At 37.6% G+C, this 13362-nt stretch overlaps 1 protein-coding gene across 3 annotated transcripts in view; it reads right to left on the bottom strand.

The window, feature by feature from the left end:
• XPOT (exportin for tRNA) overlaps nt 1–13362 on the bottom strand; it is a 36902-nt gene that overhangs the window by 1100 nt on the left and 22440 nt on the right. For all 3 annotated transcript variants that reach the window (XM_042992673.1, XM_042992672.1, XM_042992674.1), the window contains 9 exons: nt 12897–12966; nt 10165–10403; nt 8424–8709; nt 7336–7525; nt 6396–6512; nt 6103–6218; nt 5376–5423; nt 4770–4841; nt 2118–2174 (listed from right to left, as the gene is read on the bottom strand). In XM_042992673.1, the coding sequence (XP_042848607.1) occupies nt 2118–2174; nt 4770–4841; nt 5376–5423; nt 6103–6218; nt 6396–6512; nt 7336–7525; nt 8424–8709; nt 10165–10403; nt 12897–12966 (1195 nt within the window). The remainder of the gene's footprint in view (nt 1–2117; nt 2175–4769; nt 4842–5375; nt 5424–6102; nt 6219–6395; nt 6513–7335; nt 7526–8423; nt 8710–10164; nt 10404–12896; nt 12967–13362) is intronic.

Below are 13362 nucleotides of genomic sequence, written 5' to 3'. Positions count from 1 at the left end.
CCTTCCATATTCCACAGTCAGGTACATGCTAAGTGAGCACTAGACAGACTAAATAGGCAGCAAACTCACTAAGGATAAGGACTGTAGTCATCACTGCATCCTTAGCACCTACCAGATTGGGCATTCATTGAACAAATCTATTGACTAAGTGAAGAGAAGGATTGGTATATGAGCAAAACAGAGCCTTACAAAGAGGCCATGCTTGAGGTAAGCCTAAAAAAATGGGTAGAATTCATAAATGAGGAGGGTTGCTAATAAGGCAGAACTGTTGAAGAACAGCAAAGACCACTCCTGCAAGAGAAACTAGAAAGACAGTCTGAGATCAGAATATAAGAAAACAAAATAAAAAAACAAAAAGCCTGAATGTCAAACTAAGAAACATGAACTTGTTTTGTAGTCAACTATATGGTTTATGAAGAATGAGGGGAATGAATTTCAGAGGACTATTCAGTGTTTCAAATAGGCCTGGCTACAAGGGAAGGGAGATCAGTGTGAGGTAACAACACATACTGGAGTAGCAGCAGGGGAGACAAAGTGAAGAGTGAGGAAGAGAGAATCTATAAGATATAACACCTAAAGAGAGTAGGCACACAAGAAGGAATCCACTTTTCCCAACAAGAATAGTGCTCTCCCAGAGATAATACTAGCACTGAAGAGATGTTGGGCTTGGGAGCAGACGTTGTATAAATGCAGCTGCATGAATTAGTATTTTTGGAGCACAAGCCTGCATCTGCTTACAGATACCTTTAATAGCCAGTTACAATTTGTTTTAGTCCTTTTATCCAGTTTGATCAGTTATTTAACAGAGATTACCTCTACAGGCACTTTGCTTTTACAGGGACATGGGAGTGGGGAGGGTTCCCAATGATAACCAGTAGCTCCCGATCATCTTCTCACAAAACTCTCGTCAGTTTAAGCTGACAGACCACTACTCTAGGGAAAAAAGTGGCAAGGGAAGATGTTATAACCGGAGCCCAAGCATGACACACTTTACTTCCTCGGCAAAGGCCCTGACTTAGGAATTTTACTGAATGCCTCGGACAAAAAAAACCTGGTAGCCATTCATTAAGTCACTTGCTACTAACATATTTAGCATAGTGTTCTGGCCTCCAATTTTCTGAATGAAGGTAATAAAAATAAAGAACACGTCTTCATCCTGTCACACTGGAATTTTATTTCCAGAGCACAAGCTCTTTATAGGCAAGAGAAGTCACTCGTACAGATATCTGCAGCAGTTAGCACAGTACCTGTTACGTGAAAAGTCATGATGCAGTACTGAATGACTACCTGGGTGACAGCAAGACAGTTCTGCCTTACAAATTTAAATTGTCAATATGAATGCCAAATAAGCATTTGGTACTTCTTGCCAACTTGGCGAGTTTTTTAAAAAATTCACTCATTTTATGAATGTAAAAAGAGCCTTGACTGCCAAATCAGAGAATTTGTTCTGTTCGTTCTACAACTCAGAAGTTTCAAAATAAGATACACCAGGTAATTCTTACTTTTTATATTTTTAGTTCCTTTCTTTCATTTCAGTAGGGTCACACGTTCCTTTTTTTTTTTTTTTTTAATAATATATTTATTTTGAGAGAGAGAGAGAGAACGAGAGAGAGAGAGACAGAGAGTGCGCATCCCAAGCAGGCTCCATGCTATCAGCACAGAGCCCAATGCGGGATTCGAACTCATGAAATGTGAGATCATGACCTGAACTGAAGTCAGGAGTTGGACACTAACCAACTGGGCCACCCAGGCACCCTGGGGGCACATGTTCTTAAACATGACTTGTCCCAATCCTGTAGCTCCTATCTAATTACATCACACACTATAAAAGGAAACTGGCATTTTCATAGTGCGTTCAAGCATATACACAGTGTGCTTACCTCACTTTTTATGATCTTTTCTAAGAGCTTAGTTGAAAGGGACTTTATAGAAAACTCTGAAGTATTAACATCCAAAACCGCAAATTCTTGGAAGTCGGTTTCAGAACAAAGAGATCCCCAAACAAGTAATAACTGGTAAGACTACAGTATGACACAGTATCCTGTAATATGTATTGTCTCTCAGCTCTAAAATATTACCTAATGATATGAATATGTGTAAGTTTTCCAAATACCTACCTTTAAGTAATTTTTAAAAACTTTAGCATCAGGCTGCTGAAGCGCTTGACAAAACTCCTGGGGGGCCCAGATGGGAGGGGAGAGAGAGAGAGAGAGAATGAATTGTAGTTGTATTAAATTCACTGTAAATCAAATCCAGTTTTCTTTTTTAAACTGTGATTTAAAAAATCTATATAACTGAGCATCTTAACCACCATAATGCTATACATTAGCATTAACTATCTGCACACTGTTGTGCAGCAGATCTCTGGAACTTTTCATCTTGCAGAATTGAAATTCTATACTCACTGGACATCAACTCCCCCTTTCTTTCCCTACCAAGCCCCTGGCCACCACCATTCTACTTTCTGTTTCTGAGAGTTGGACTACTTTAGGTACTTCATGTAAGTGAAATTATGCAGTATTTATCTTTTTGTGACTGGCTTATTTCGTTTAGCAGAATGTTCTCAAGGCTCCCTCAAGATTGTAGCATGTGACAGGATTTCCTTCCTTTACGGCTGAATAGTATTCAATTGTATGTAAATACCACATTTTACTCATCTACTCATCTGTCATAAGGTGCTTCAAATCTACAGTAGTCAGATAACAGGTCCTCAGCAAAAAAGGTTCTATGGCATTTCAAATGTGATAGTTTTCAGAGACTGCTTTCACTTTTGAGAACATGGTTCTCCCACAAGATTGACTCACGCCTGAGAAGGGAGAGTGGGACAAAAACTGCACTGCTGTGGCTGTTCTCACCCAGTAAGAGCAGTAACTGAGCAGAGCTAGACCAAAAGAAAAAGAATTAAGGCGCTCTAACAGAATTCTGAAAAAGTGTTGTCACGAGACATATGAAAAAAAAGGAAAACTGGGGATGCTTATCTTCTATGATCAAATTATTAGACAGAAATATAGTTTTCCTTTACTTAACCTGGTATATTTCTATTTTTGATGTGCAAGAAAGTCACTGCTTTCATTAAAACATTACCTTATACTTATATAACAAGTTATAGCTAAGAAAATTCATTAATACCTCTAAAGTTAAAGATAGCATGTTATGAAATGAGACCATAAATTCATTAATGATTACTCTTATGTGAGATCTATCCTATTTTTCATTCAATTTTTTCAATGCCTTTCATAAAATAGCATGATAAAAACTTTAAAAAAACATTTTTTTTAAACGTTTATTTATTTTTGATACAGAGAGAGACAGAGCATCAACGGGGGAGGGTCAGAGAGAGGGAGACACGAATCTGAAACAGGCTCCAGGCTCTGAGCTGTCTGCACAGAGCCCGACGCGGGGCTCGAACTCACAGACCTTGAGATCATGACCTGAGCCGAAGTCGGACGCTCAACCGACTGAGCCACCCAAGCGCCCCTAAAACTTTTAAAAAACACTGTTGCTGAAGGAATTCTTAGAATCCCTTCAAGAGAGTCTAACTCTAGTTGTAATCAAAACTCTGATACCTCAATTAGATCTATGTGCTACTAGGTAAGTTGGGGTAACTACATGCCAAGAAAATAACTGAATACCATTATAAAAATTACTTTGTGATATATAAAAATGTAAGACTGCATTCCAGATACTTACTTCAAAATACAGTTTCAGGTTTTAAAAATTAAGCATTGATAAGCTTGGCACATGTAAAATGAACCACCCAGCACAAATCTTCAGAACAGGTTTGTGTGCTAGGGTGCCCTTTGGCAGTCTGGGGAGCCCACTGGACTTTGGTAGTTTTTTTTTTTTTTTTTTTTAAAGCATTGTGTTTTTGTTTTTAATTCATTTTGAGCGGGGGGTGAGGGGCAGAGAGAGAGAATCTCAAGCAGGCTCCACACTGTCAGCATGGAGCCCGATGTGGGGCTCGAACCCAGGAACCAGGAGATCATGACCTGGGTTAAAATCAAGAGTCGGACACTTAGCCGACTGAGCCATCCAGGCACCCCTAGAATGTTTTTTAAAATACTGGGTATCTCAGTTGGTTAAGCGTCTGACTTCAGCTCAGGTCATGATCTCACGGTCTGTGAGTTCAAACTCTGCATCGGGCTCTGTGCTGACAGCTCAGAGCCTGCAGCCTGCTTCAGATTCTGTGTCTCCCTCTCTCTGCCCCTCCCCTGCTCACGTTCTGCCTCTCTTTCTCTCTCTCAAAAATAAACAAACATTAAAAAAATTTAAAAAATATATACATTTATAACACACGGGATTAGAAAGGAAACTAATTATAATGACTTCTGGTTATCAAAAATATTTTTGATATGTGGTGGAACAGTAAGAGATGCTGAGTGAGACGACAAGGTCTAGGGGTGTTAACTTAAAATTTCAAAATCTTGGAGCGTACACAGTATTTTGAGATTCCTGGAACAACTAATGTGAAACGAAAACATCTGTGATTTCTACCGGGGACAAAGTCACAGACAATGGGAATGGTATTATGATTTGTCACCTACACCATGGTAGGAAATTAAATTTCTGGTTAAAGTTTAGTGAAAATAAAAATACAATTTTTTCCCATTCAATTTCACATACCCCCGAAGTTTCAACTCTTACTATCCTGTATACAGTAAAACATCAAGTTGAATGCAGCTTGACTTTCTTGAATCCAAATATAAATTGAACTACACAGTCATATTTCTTTAATTAAAGTAAAAGGAATCTGCTGGGACAACTCTTACCTGAATTATCTCTGGAGCTACTTGCAAGGAAGGCAGGTATTCTTGTTGAAGATACTGAACACATTCTGGGCCCTAAAAATTAAGATAATTATAACTCAATTATTTTCTTCCTTGATATTAAAATAATGCATAAAAATGAATTAGAACAACACATGTATACTTCAAACACAATATGGCATTGTGATTAAGAACAGAGAGTCTGGAGTGAGATTGCTTTGGTTTGAAGTCCAACTCTGGCAAACTTCTAGTAACTTGAGGTTACTTAACCTCTCTGAGCCTCAGTTTTCCCATATGAAAAATGGAAGTTATTGTGAGGAGTGGATGAGTTAAGAAATATAAAGCTTTTGAATAGTGCTTGGCGGAGTGCTTGGGGGGGGCTCAAGCATCCAACTCTTGATTTAGGCTCAGGTCATGATGCCAGCATTGTGGAATCAAGCCCTATGTCCAGCTCAGCATTAAGCGTGGGGCCTGCTTAAGATTCTCTCTCTCCCCCCTGCCCCTCTCCCGCTTGTGCTTTTCTAAAAAAAAAAAAAAAAAAAAAACCCCAAAATGTTAACAAATCTATGTGTAAGATGAAAATGAAGGGGCACAGAGTACAAAGCTCACCCGTTTGAGATGAATTGTTTTCAATGTCACCGCACATTCAGACAAAGCCTATAAACAACAAGGTTGAGAATTTTAATACAGTCAATTTTTGGTTAGTGATCCCACTTGTCTTTTTATTTCCCTGGCCACTGCTCATTAACAATTACTTCCAAACAAGAGACAGAGGAAGGAAGGTGACCAGCATGTGGAGTAAGTGGGTTGGAGAGAAAAAGGGAAAAAATACAAAAATGCTGTCTTAATGCAGTAAATCAAATGACAAAAACTAGCTTTTACTAGGTTTTGGGGAAATGGTTAAAGGGCACTGCTTGAAATTAAGTATTTTGAAAGTAAGAGCTAGGGAAACTATTAGTTGAGCAAGAGAAAGTTACTTTTAATGGTTAGGAAAATACCATTAAGAGCAAGGTTTAGAATGAAAGCAGTGGAAAAGTGTAACTTAACCAAGCTTTAAAGAATGTTTGTATAATGTATCCTTTCCCAGTCCTTGAAAAAGGACTGTTAAAGTTGAAGGAGCTGTATTTTATATTCTAAACTTCAGTATCAGGATTCAGTAAGAACCCACAAAAGATCCAGAAGAGATCAACCTTTTAAAAGTGAATCCTAATTTGAAATTTAAAAAAAGGTGGGGGGTGGGCCAATGAGACTAATATAGTCAATCTGGCATTAAGTAAACTGTAAATTAGAATACATGAGATGTACACAAGGTGAACAAAGATTCCGAGGTGCTTACCAATACTGTTTGTGCATCTGCCAGGTCAAAGGTCTGTTTTAAAGGTGCTAGGAAACATGCAGGGACAATGTGCTTATAAACAAAATCAGCAAATCCCACTGGTCCATCTTTACCTCCTGTCAAGAAAAGTCATATGTTCATCTTGCATAAAAAGAAAGTCAACTAATTTTCATGAGGGGAAAATCAACTCCCAGCTCTCGTCCATGTTAATAGCTGGGGTTCCACTTTATCTCTAAGAGTCTTAGGAAACAAGCTGTGGAATGAAGTGTTTTGTTTTGCTTTAATCATCTTACCCCAGAGTTCTACCAACTTGGAGAGGATGATAAAACACGTTTTCTGGGCAATTGGATCTGGATATTCGACTGCTCCTTGGATAACAGTAACCAGAACTCGTTCTACATTTTCTGCACCTGAAGCAAAATAAAAACTTGAGTTTAATTTTTAAAAGACCTAGAAAAGCAACCTGAAGCTTTCACTTCATATAGTGTAACAAGACAAAAGCATTTACAGAATTGGTAAGATCCCTCAATTTTTATTAACTTGGCTAAATTTTAAGCATAAAACATTAAAAAGTAATTATTCTCTTGTTATCCTGACCTCTGGATTTCTTATATAGCAAAATTCTCTATGTTGATCCATATAGTCCCATTTATTTTTAATTTCAAAATGGCAAGCTGGCCAGTGCGACTCAATTGTCAGATCAATGCTGGTAAGTTGCCACCATGCTATTTATACTACTAAAGAACCAATTAAAGAAGACTGCCCTAGGGGGCTCCTGGGTGGCTCAGTCAGTTAAGCATCTGACTCTCGGTTTCAGCTCAGGTCATGATCTCGCTGTTTTGGGGGTTTGAGCCCCGTGTCGGGGTCTGTGCTGACAGTGTGGAGCCTGCTTTGGATTCTCTCTTCCTCCTCTCTCTGCCCTCCCCCGCTCATACTGTCTGTCTCTCTCAAAATAAATAAATAAACTTAAAAAAAAATAACTAAAACTACAAATCTTAAAAAAAAAAAAAAAAACAAAAAAACTGCCCTAGGAAAAGGGGAACTGAATACAAATTAATTTTAAGGTCCTGTGCATGAAATAGATTTTCACCTTGATGATAACGAACTGTCAACCCAGGTGCGAACATACAACCACCTTAGAAGTTTGGTATTCACTTCAATGAGCTCTTACTCCTACGGGCGTGCAACTGCAACTGTGACAAGGCCTCGAGCAGACAGTATCAGCACCCCCACCTTGATTTGCTATGACTTCGCTCATTCCGCTGCCTGTGACTGTTTGCAGGAAAGCAAAGTAACTCCTTCGCAACATTTGCTTCTCTAACGCAGCAGACTGGTCATTTTCTTCTGCTGGTCGGAGCAACACTTCAAAAATTGCATGAAGCAGAGGCATGAACATTTGCTGTAAAAAAGGAGATACCTGTATCTGAAGATAAAAAAAAAACTATTACTACTTCAGAAATGAGTAAGATAATTAATATGAAACAGAAAAAACATGTTTTACATAGTCTTTATCCAGAATTTAATATATTTACATAATTTTGTTAGCAAATACCAATGTCAAAACAAAAATCTACATTGAACATGTGTATTATTGAAATCTTGAAAATTGTTAACTCATTGCCTACAGCCCAAGATTCAGGTTAAAATAATAGGGACTCAGACGTATTTCACCATCAAGTATTGCCATGGAATATATTCAAATTTAAATTCTCAAGAAACGAATTCTATTTTGCTAAATTTTTAGCAGAATTTATATGATTGGGCTTTCAAGGCTTTACATGCTTTTTGGCAAACTCCTTAACATCTTCGTCTCAATTTCCTCATATATAAAATAGTTATCTCTAGGGCTGTTAGGATTGAATGAATGAATGTACAAAAAAAGGCTTAGAATAGATTTTGAACACAGAAAGCACTGTTAGTAAATTTTATTACGCGGCTTATATTTGCCTTAAATCTCCTTGTACAATAAAAGTGACTTTAGTACACTGAATTAATTTCAAACTCCTGCTTGGGTACCCAAGTTACAATCCTTTTTATTTACCCCTAGACCGTTAGTACTCAATGTCATTTTTATTTGCTCTTCTAAAAGAGCAGACTAATAGTTTTCTTTTGCAAAGAGCAGAAAAAATGTTTTTACTAAAACATTTATTAAGGATGTCCTATGTGCCAGGCAGTGTGCTAGACAAGGGTTGACAACAAGACCTATGGCCCATGCCCTCAAGTGACTTATATTTAAAGAAAAAACAAGCTAAGGGGCAAATGCCAAAGTATGTCTAATTTGTAAGTCAGGTGATTCTCTGAGCTCTGAAGGTCTGTGGTACCTTAAACTTGGCTGTAATCTGGTTGATAAGAGGAATGAACTCCTGGAGGTCTTTTGCTTCACAATCTTTGAGCATGTGTTCTGAGGCAGATGGGATGAATGGAAGAACTTCTTCCTCTAGGCAAATAATCATGCGATGAAGGAAAGTCCGAACTCCACTTCTGAGAATATCCTTTTGTAAGGGGCAACTGAGTGCTGGCAAGAATGTCTGTAAACAGTCCAGATAAACTTCGGAACAGCCACATTGTTTCACAGTCTGCTTGTTGCTGAAAGCTTTGCTGGTTCGACTACATAAGCAAAATCAAGCAACTAGTTTTAGCTTTATTCTTTGGAAGTTTTATGGAGTAATTAAAAATAATGCACAATTGGGGCGCCTGGGTGGCTCAGTCAGTTGAGGGTCAACTTCAGCTCAGGGCATGATCTCGCAGTTTGTGGGTTCGAGCCCTGCATCAGGCTCTGTGCTGACAGCTCAGAGCCTGGACCCTGCTTTGGATTCTGTGTCTTCCTCTCTCTCTGCTCCTCCCCCACTCACGCTGTGTCTCTCTCAAAAATAATTATTGTTTAAAAAAAAAAAAACACCCAATAAATCACACAATTGACAGAACTAAGAAGCCAATTCTTTTTTTTTTTTTTTTTTTTTAAGTTTATTTATTTATTTTGAGAGCAAGCGAGCAGGCAAGCAAGCAGGGGAAGGGCAGAGAGAGAGGAAGAGAGAGAATCCCAAGCAGGCTCTACGCCGTCAGCACAGAGCCCAATGCGGGGCTCGGACTCACAAACCATGAGATCATGACCTGAGCAGAAATCAAGAGCTGGACACTCAACTGACTGAACTGCCCAGGTGCCCTGCCAATTATTTATTTTCTATGTCACAACTGCTTCCATCTTCGGCTAATACAGTTATTTGTGTACTATCGCTTCTAGCTACCATTCCAGAATAGGCTCAGGTTAAACGAATGACAGGTCATTAATACAAGCTTTCTAATGAAAATCTACTTAAATGTTTTACTAAAATCCTGATAAAGCAAGCAGAAAAGAGAAAAAAAATACACTTACTATGACTGGGCTATATTAGACAATCTGCAAACTACTGACTTAAATTTAGAAAACAGTCCTTAGAATTCAAGTTATTTATATATCCTAACATTAGCTTTTACACTGAAGTATTCTGTAGAGCAATTTCCAATTAGCAACCACTCCAGCTTTCATACGTTATTGTCTGCCAATAAAATATATGGGCAAAGAGGAAAAAAAAGGCAGTTGGGGTGGTCTTCAGGACACAATGCAAGAGCTAAAAAGAAACCTCAAGACTTCATCTTTAAAGAACCAAGACTGATCCAGGGGTGCCTGAGTGGCTCAAGTTGGTTTAAGTATCTAAACTGATCCAAGATGTCTCCACATGTCATTAGTATATAAACTCTTCAGTTAACCCCCCTAAATATACAATCAATTTATACCAAAGAAGTGAGATGATCAAGGATTTGGATAGTTATCAAACCAGAAATGCAAAATGTTATGTGACCTAGTCCCTTCTTCAGTTAAATCTTCTACTTTATTGGATATAGAGAAGAAAGGTTTAGATAATTTTCTGGACAATCCAGTTTTCAAAACATGGATATATGTGCCCAATTATTTTGTGTGTGTGTGCGTGTGCACCCAGTGCTAAAAGATCCAAGTAAATGGTTCTTGATGTATGTTCTGTGTGTGCATACTCACTTTACAATCTTAATTGCAATCACACTCACCTGGCAAATCCAACGGCATGGTTGAGACAGTCTGCTAGTGATGCCTGCCTTTCTTCATCTTGTGCCAGCATCAACTTTTCTAACAGAATTTTAAACTTCTCCATTAGTGGGGTCAACAGATTTCTCATTAATGCTTGTTTCCGTTCGGCAGGATATTCACTATTAACAATCAGCACTCCAGCTGTCTCATAAATAAAGAGTTGATCATCGCTGCTCAACAAAGACTGGTAACCATTCTCCTAGAAAGAAATTTAATCCTACTGGTGTTTATCGTTGTTCAGTTCCCCTCATTTAAGTACAATTAGTGCGATAGGGACAGGAGATACAATCTATCACATCAACTCATTATTAAAAAGTAGATCAAGTACTTACCAAAAACAAATTTTCTCCCAGCACCACATAATGGAAAGAGAATGGAATTTGAGGTCAAAAGATCAAAGGTCTAATTCTATCCTTGATAAAACAGTAAACTGTCATATAAATTATTAGTTAGCCTTCTAACTTGTTCTCTTTTGAGAACAATCTTATTTGTAAAACTGTTATGAGGCGAATGAGATGTATAAAGGTGTTGTGAATGTTAATACAAAGATCACACAGGTAAATATTTTGAGGAGTATTTAAGAATTGAGTAACAATAAAAACCACACAATAAACACACCACACACACACACACACACACACACACACACACACATACACACCAGTTGTTACTTTAGAATGTATGAAAATAAGACTGCATATGGAAGAAATAGTTCTCATTCATGCACAGGTAAATATCCCATACACTGGTCAATTCTTACTAATGACTTTTATTATTTTTTTACATTACATTAATGACTTTTATTACTTTTTACTTTGGAAGGGATCAAAAGGAGGGTGAAAATACCAGAGTGCACTCTAGATCCAACACTAAAGCTCCCTGTTAAAAAATCACATGGGGCACCTGGGTGGCTCAGTCGGTTGGTTAAGCATCAGACTGTTGATCTCAGCTCAGGTCTTGATCTCACAGTTTCGTGAGTTCGAGCCCCGCATGGGGCTCCACACTGACAGTGCAGGGCCTGCTTGGGATTCTCTGTTTCCCTCTCTCTCTCTGCCCCTCTCCCTGTCTCTGTCTCTCCCAAAATAAATAAACCTAAGAAAAATTACATAAAAAGGGTTCCCGGGTGACTCAGTTGGTTGAGAGTCTGACTCTTGATTTCGGCTCAGGTCATGATCCCACAGTTTCATGAATTAGAGCCCTGTGCTGGGCTCTGCACTGACAGTGCAGACTGAGAGTCTCCCTCTCTCTCTGCCTCTCCTCTGCTTGCACTCTCTCTCTCTCTCTCTCTCTCAAAATAAATAAACTTAAAAAAATTTACATAAAAATCTAGTTTTAGAACAAATTATGTGGTGATTTTATATAAAAGAATACCTCATTTATTAAAAGAAGCATGTCCCCATATAGAAGTAGCTAAAGCATTTAAGTACCACTAGGACTAATCACTGCTTTAAGGGTTAAAAACACCAAGATAAAGCAGCCATATGGATATTAGGTCCTGGGGCACCCGGGTGGTTCAGCTGGTTGAGCATCCAACTTCGACTCAGGTCACGACCTCACAGTTGGTGAGTTTGAGCCCCGAATCAGGCTCACTGCTGTTAGTGCACAGCCCACTTCAGGTCTTCGGTGTCCCTTACCCAACCTCCCCCCCTTCATGTTCTCTCTCTCAAAAATAAATATTTAAAATAAAAAATAAATGAGTTAATTAACGGTACTTAAAAATGGGTACTCATGACCCTATTAAGCAGACAACATTCAGTAAAAGCCTCTAAACCAAGTGTTTTTATATACTAAAAAGGGATTGCAGCTATAGTTTAAGCCCTTATTTATACAAACAGTATAAAAAAAAATCAAAGATTTCTAATATGTATAAGATGATATTGCTACATAAAACTTTCTGAATGCCTAGGTCTTATAAGGTCACTGTAAAGCTGCCAAGGAAAACTGGCATTAATTAGGTGAAGTTCTTTCATATATAGGTTTTTGCAATATGCCAAGACAATTTAAGCATATAATTCATTAATAATCTTTCATTTAGTGAAATTATGTAACCACTGAACCCTAAGTTTTGATATTCAATGAAAAGAACAAAAGTATTATTTTATGTTTAACACTTCTCAAGTGGAAGCTTTAGTAGGAACTTTTATCAAATTGAAAAAAATGAGTCAACGTCAGTATACAAAAACATGTAGAGGTCAAAATATACTTACAAAGTATCTCAATTTAAATCTTTCTGATGAAATGAATACCAAAATATCAACCAGCATTTAAACATTTTTAGCCAAAGCCTTAAATTACTCAAAAAAAGTCACTCTACTGGTAGTAGTCACTTAGAATGGCTAATATGATCATATACTAAATAAGAAATAATTTAGAAATTAAATTTTTCCTTCTCCGTAAGATACTTCCAACATTTAACAGTGAGAACAGACCATATCTCATTCTGCCAAATTTATCAGTCAACTCCTGATTATTTTCTATCATTATTTTATTAATTCTAGTACTATGTTTACTAATCCTAACAGAATTTTGGTAAACAGAAGTAATTAACCCTTGCACACACCCTCTTCCTCTCTGCCACCCTGACCCTTCATTAAGAAAACTGCCTACAAGGCATTAGCATTAAAGGCTAAAGGCACGTATGGCTTCAATGATATTTGGAGAGAATCTGTAATTTGGAAAGATAGATACTTACAGGTGGAGAAAGCTCTAATAAATCTTGTATCCTATTCAGAATATCCTCAATGAAAGGATTCATTTGTTTACTGAAAAAAGGCAAAAGAAGAAAAAAATCACAATTATGTAAATAGTGCTCAAAATACCAAATCCCCCTTTATAAAGGGCAGAACTAAAAAAAAAAGTTCCGTTCTATGTTAGTCAGTGTAATCATTAAGACTAGCTATGATTTTTTAAAATTATAACCTTATAAGCCTTAGGATGAATTTTCATACGCCCCCCCAAAATGGTACTAGTAAAAAAAAAAACAACAAAAAACAGATTAGGTTAGAAAATTTATTTCTAAGAATAAGAAATATATTCTTTAGAATTTCAAAGAAGGCATACAGGTATAGCACCAATAAAACTGTTGGCTAAATAAATAATGCCATTACATCTGACTTCAGCTCAGGTCATGATCTCACAGCTCATGAGTTTGAGCCCCA

The sequence above is a fragment of the Panthera tigris genome, chromosome B4 (assembly GCF_018350195.1).
Source record: "Panthera tigris isolate Pti1 chromosome B4, P.tigris_Pti1_mat1.1, whole genome shotgun sequence".
NCBI lineage: Eukaryota > Metazoa > Chordata > Mammalia > Carnivora > Felidae > Panthera > Panthera tigris.
The sequence above is the reverse complement of the archived record's forward strand: the minus strand, read 5'-3'. Positions and strand labels throughout refer to the sequence as shown.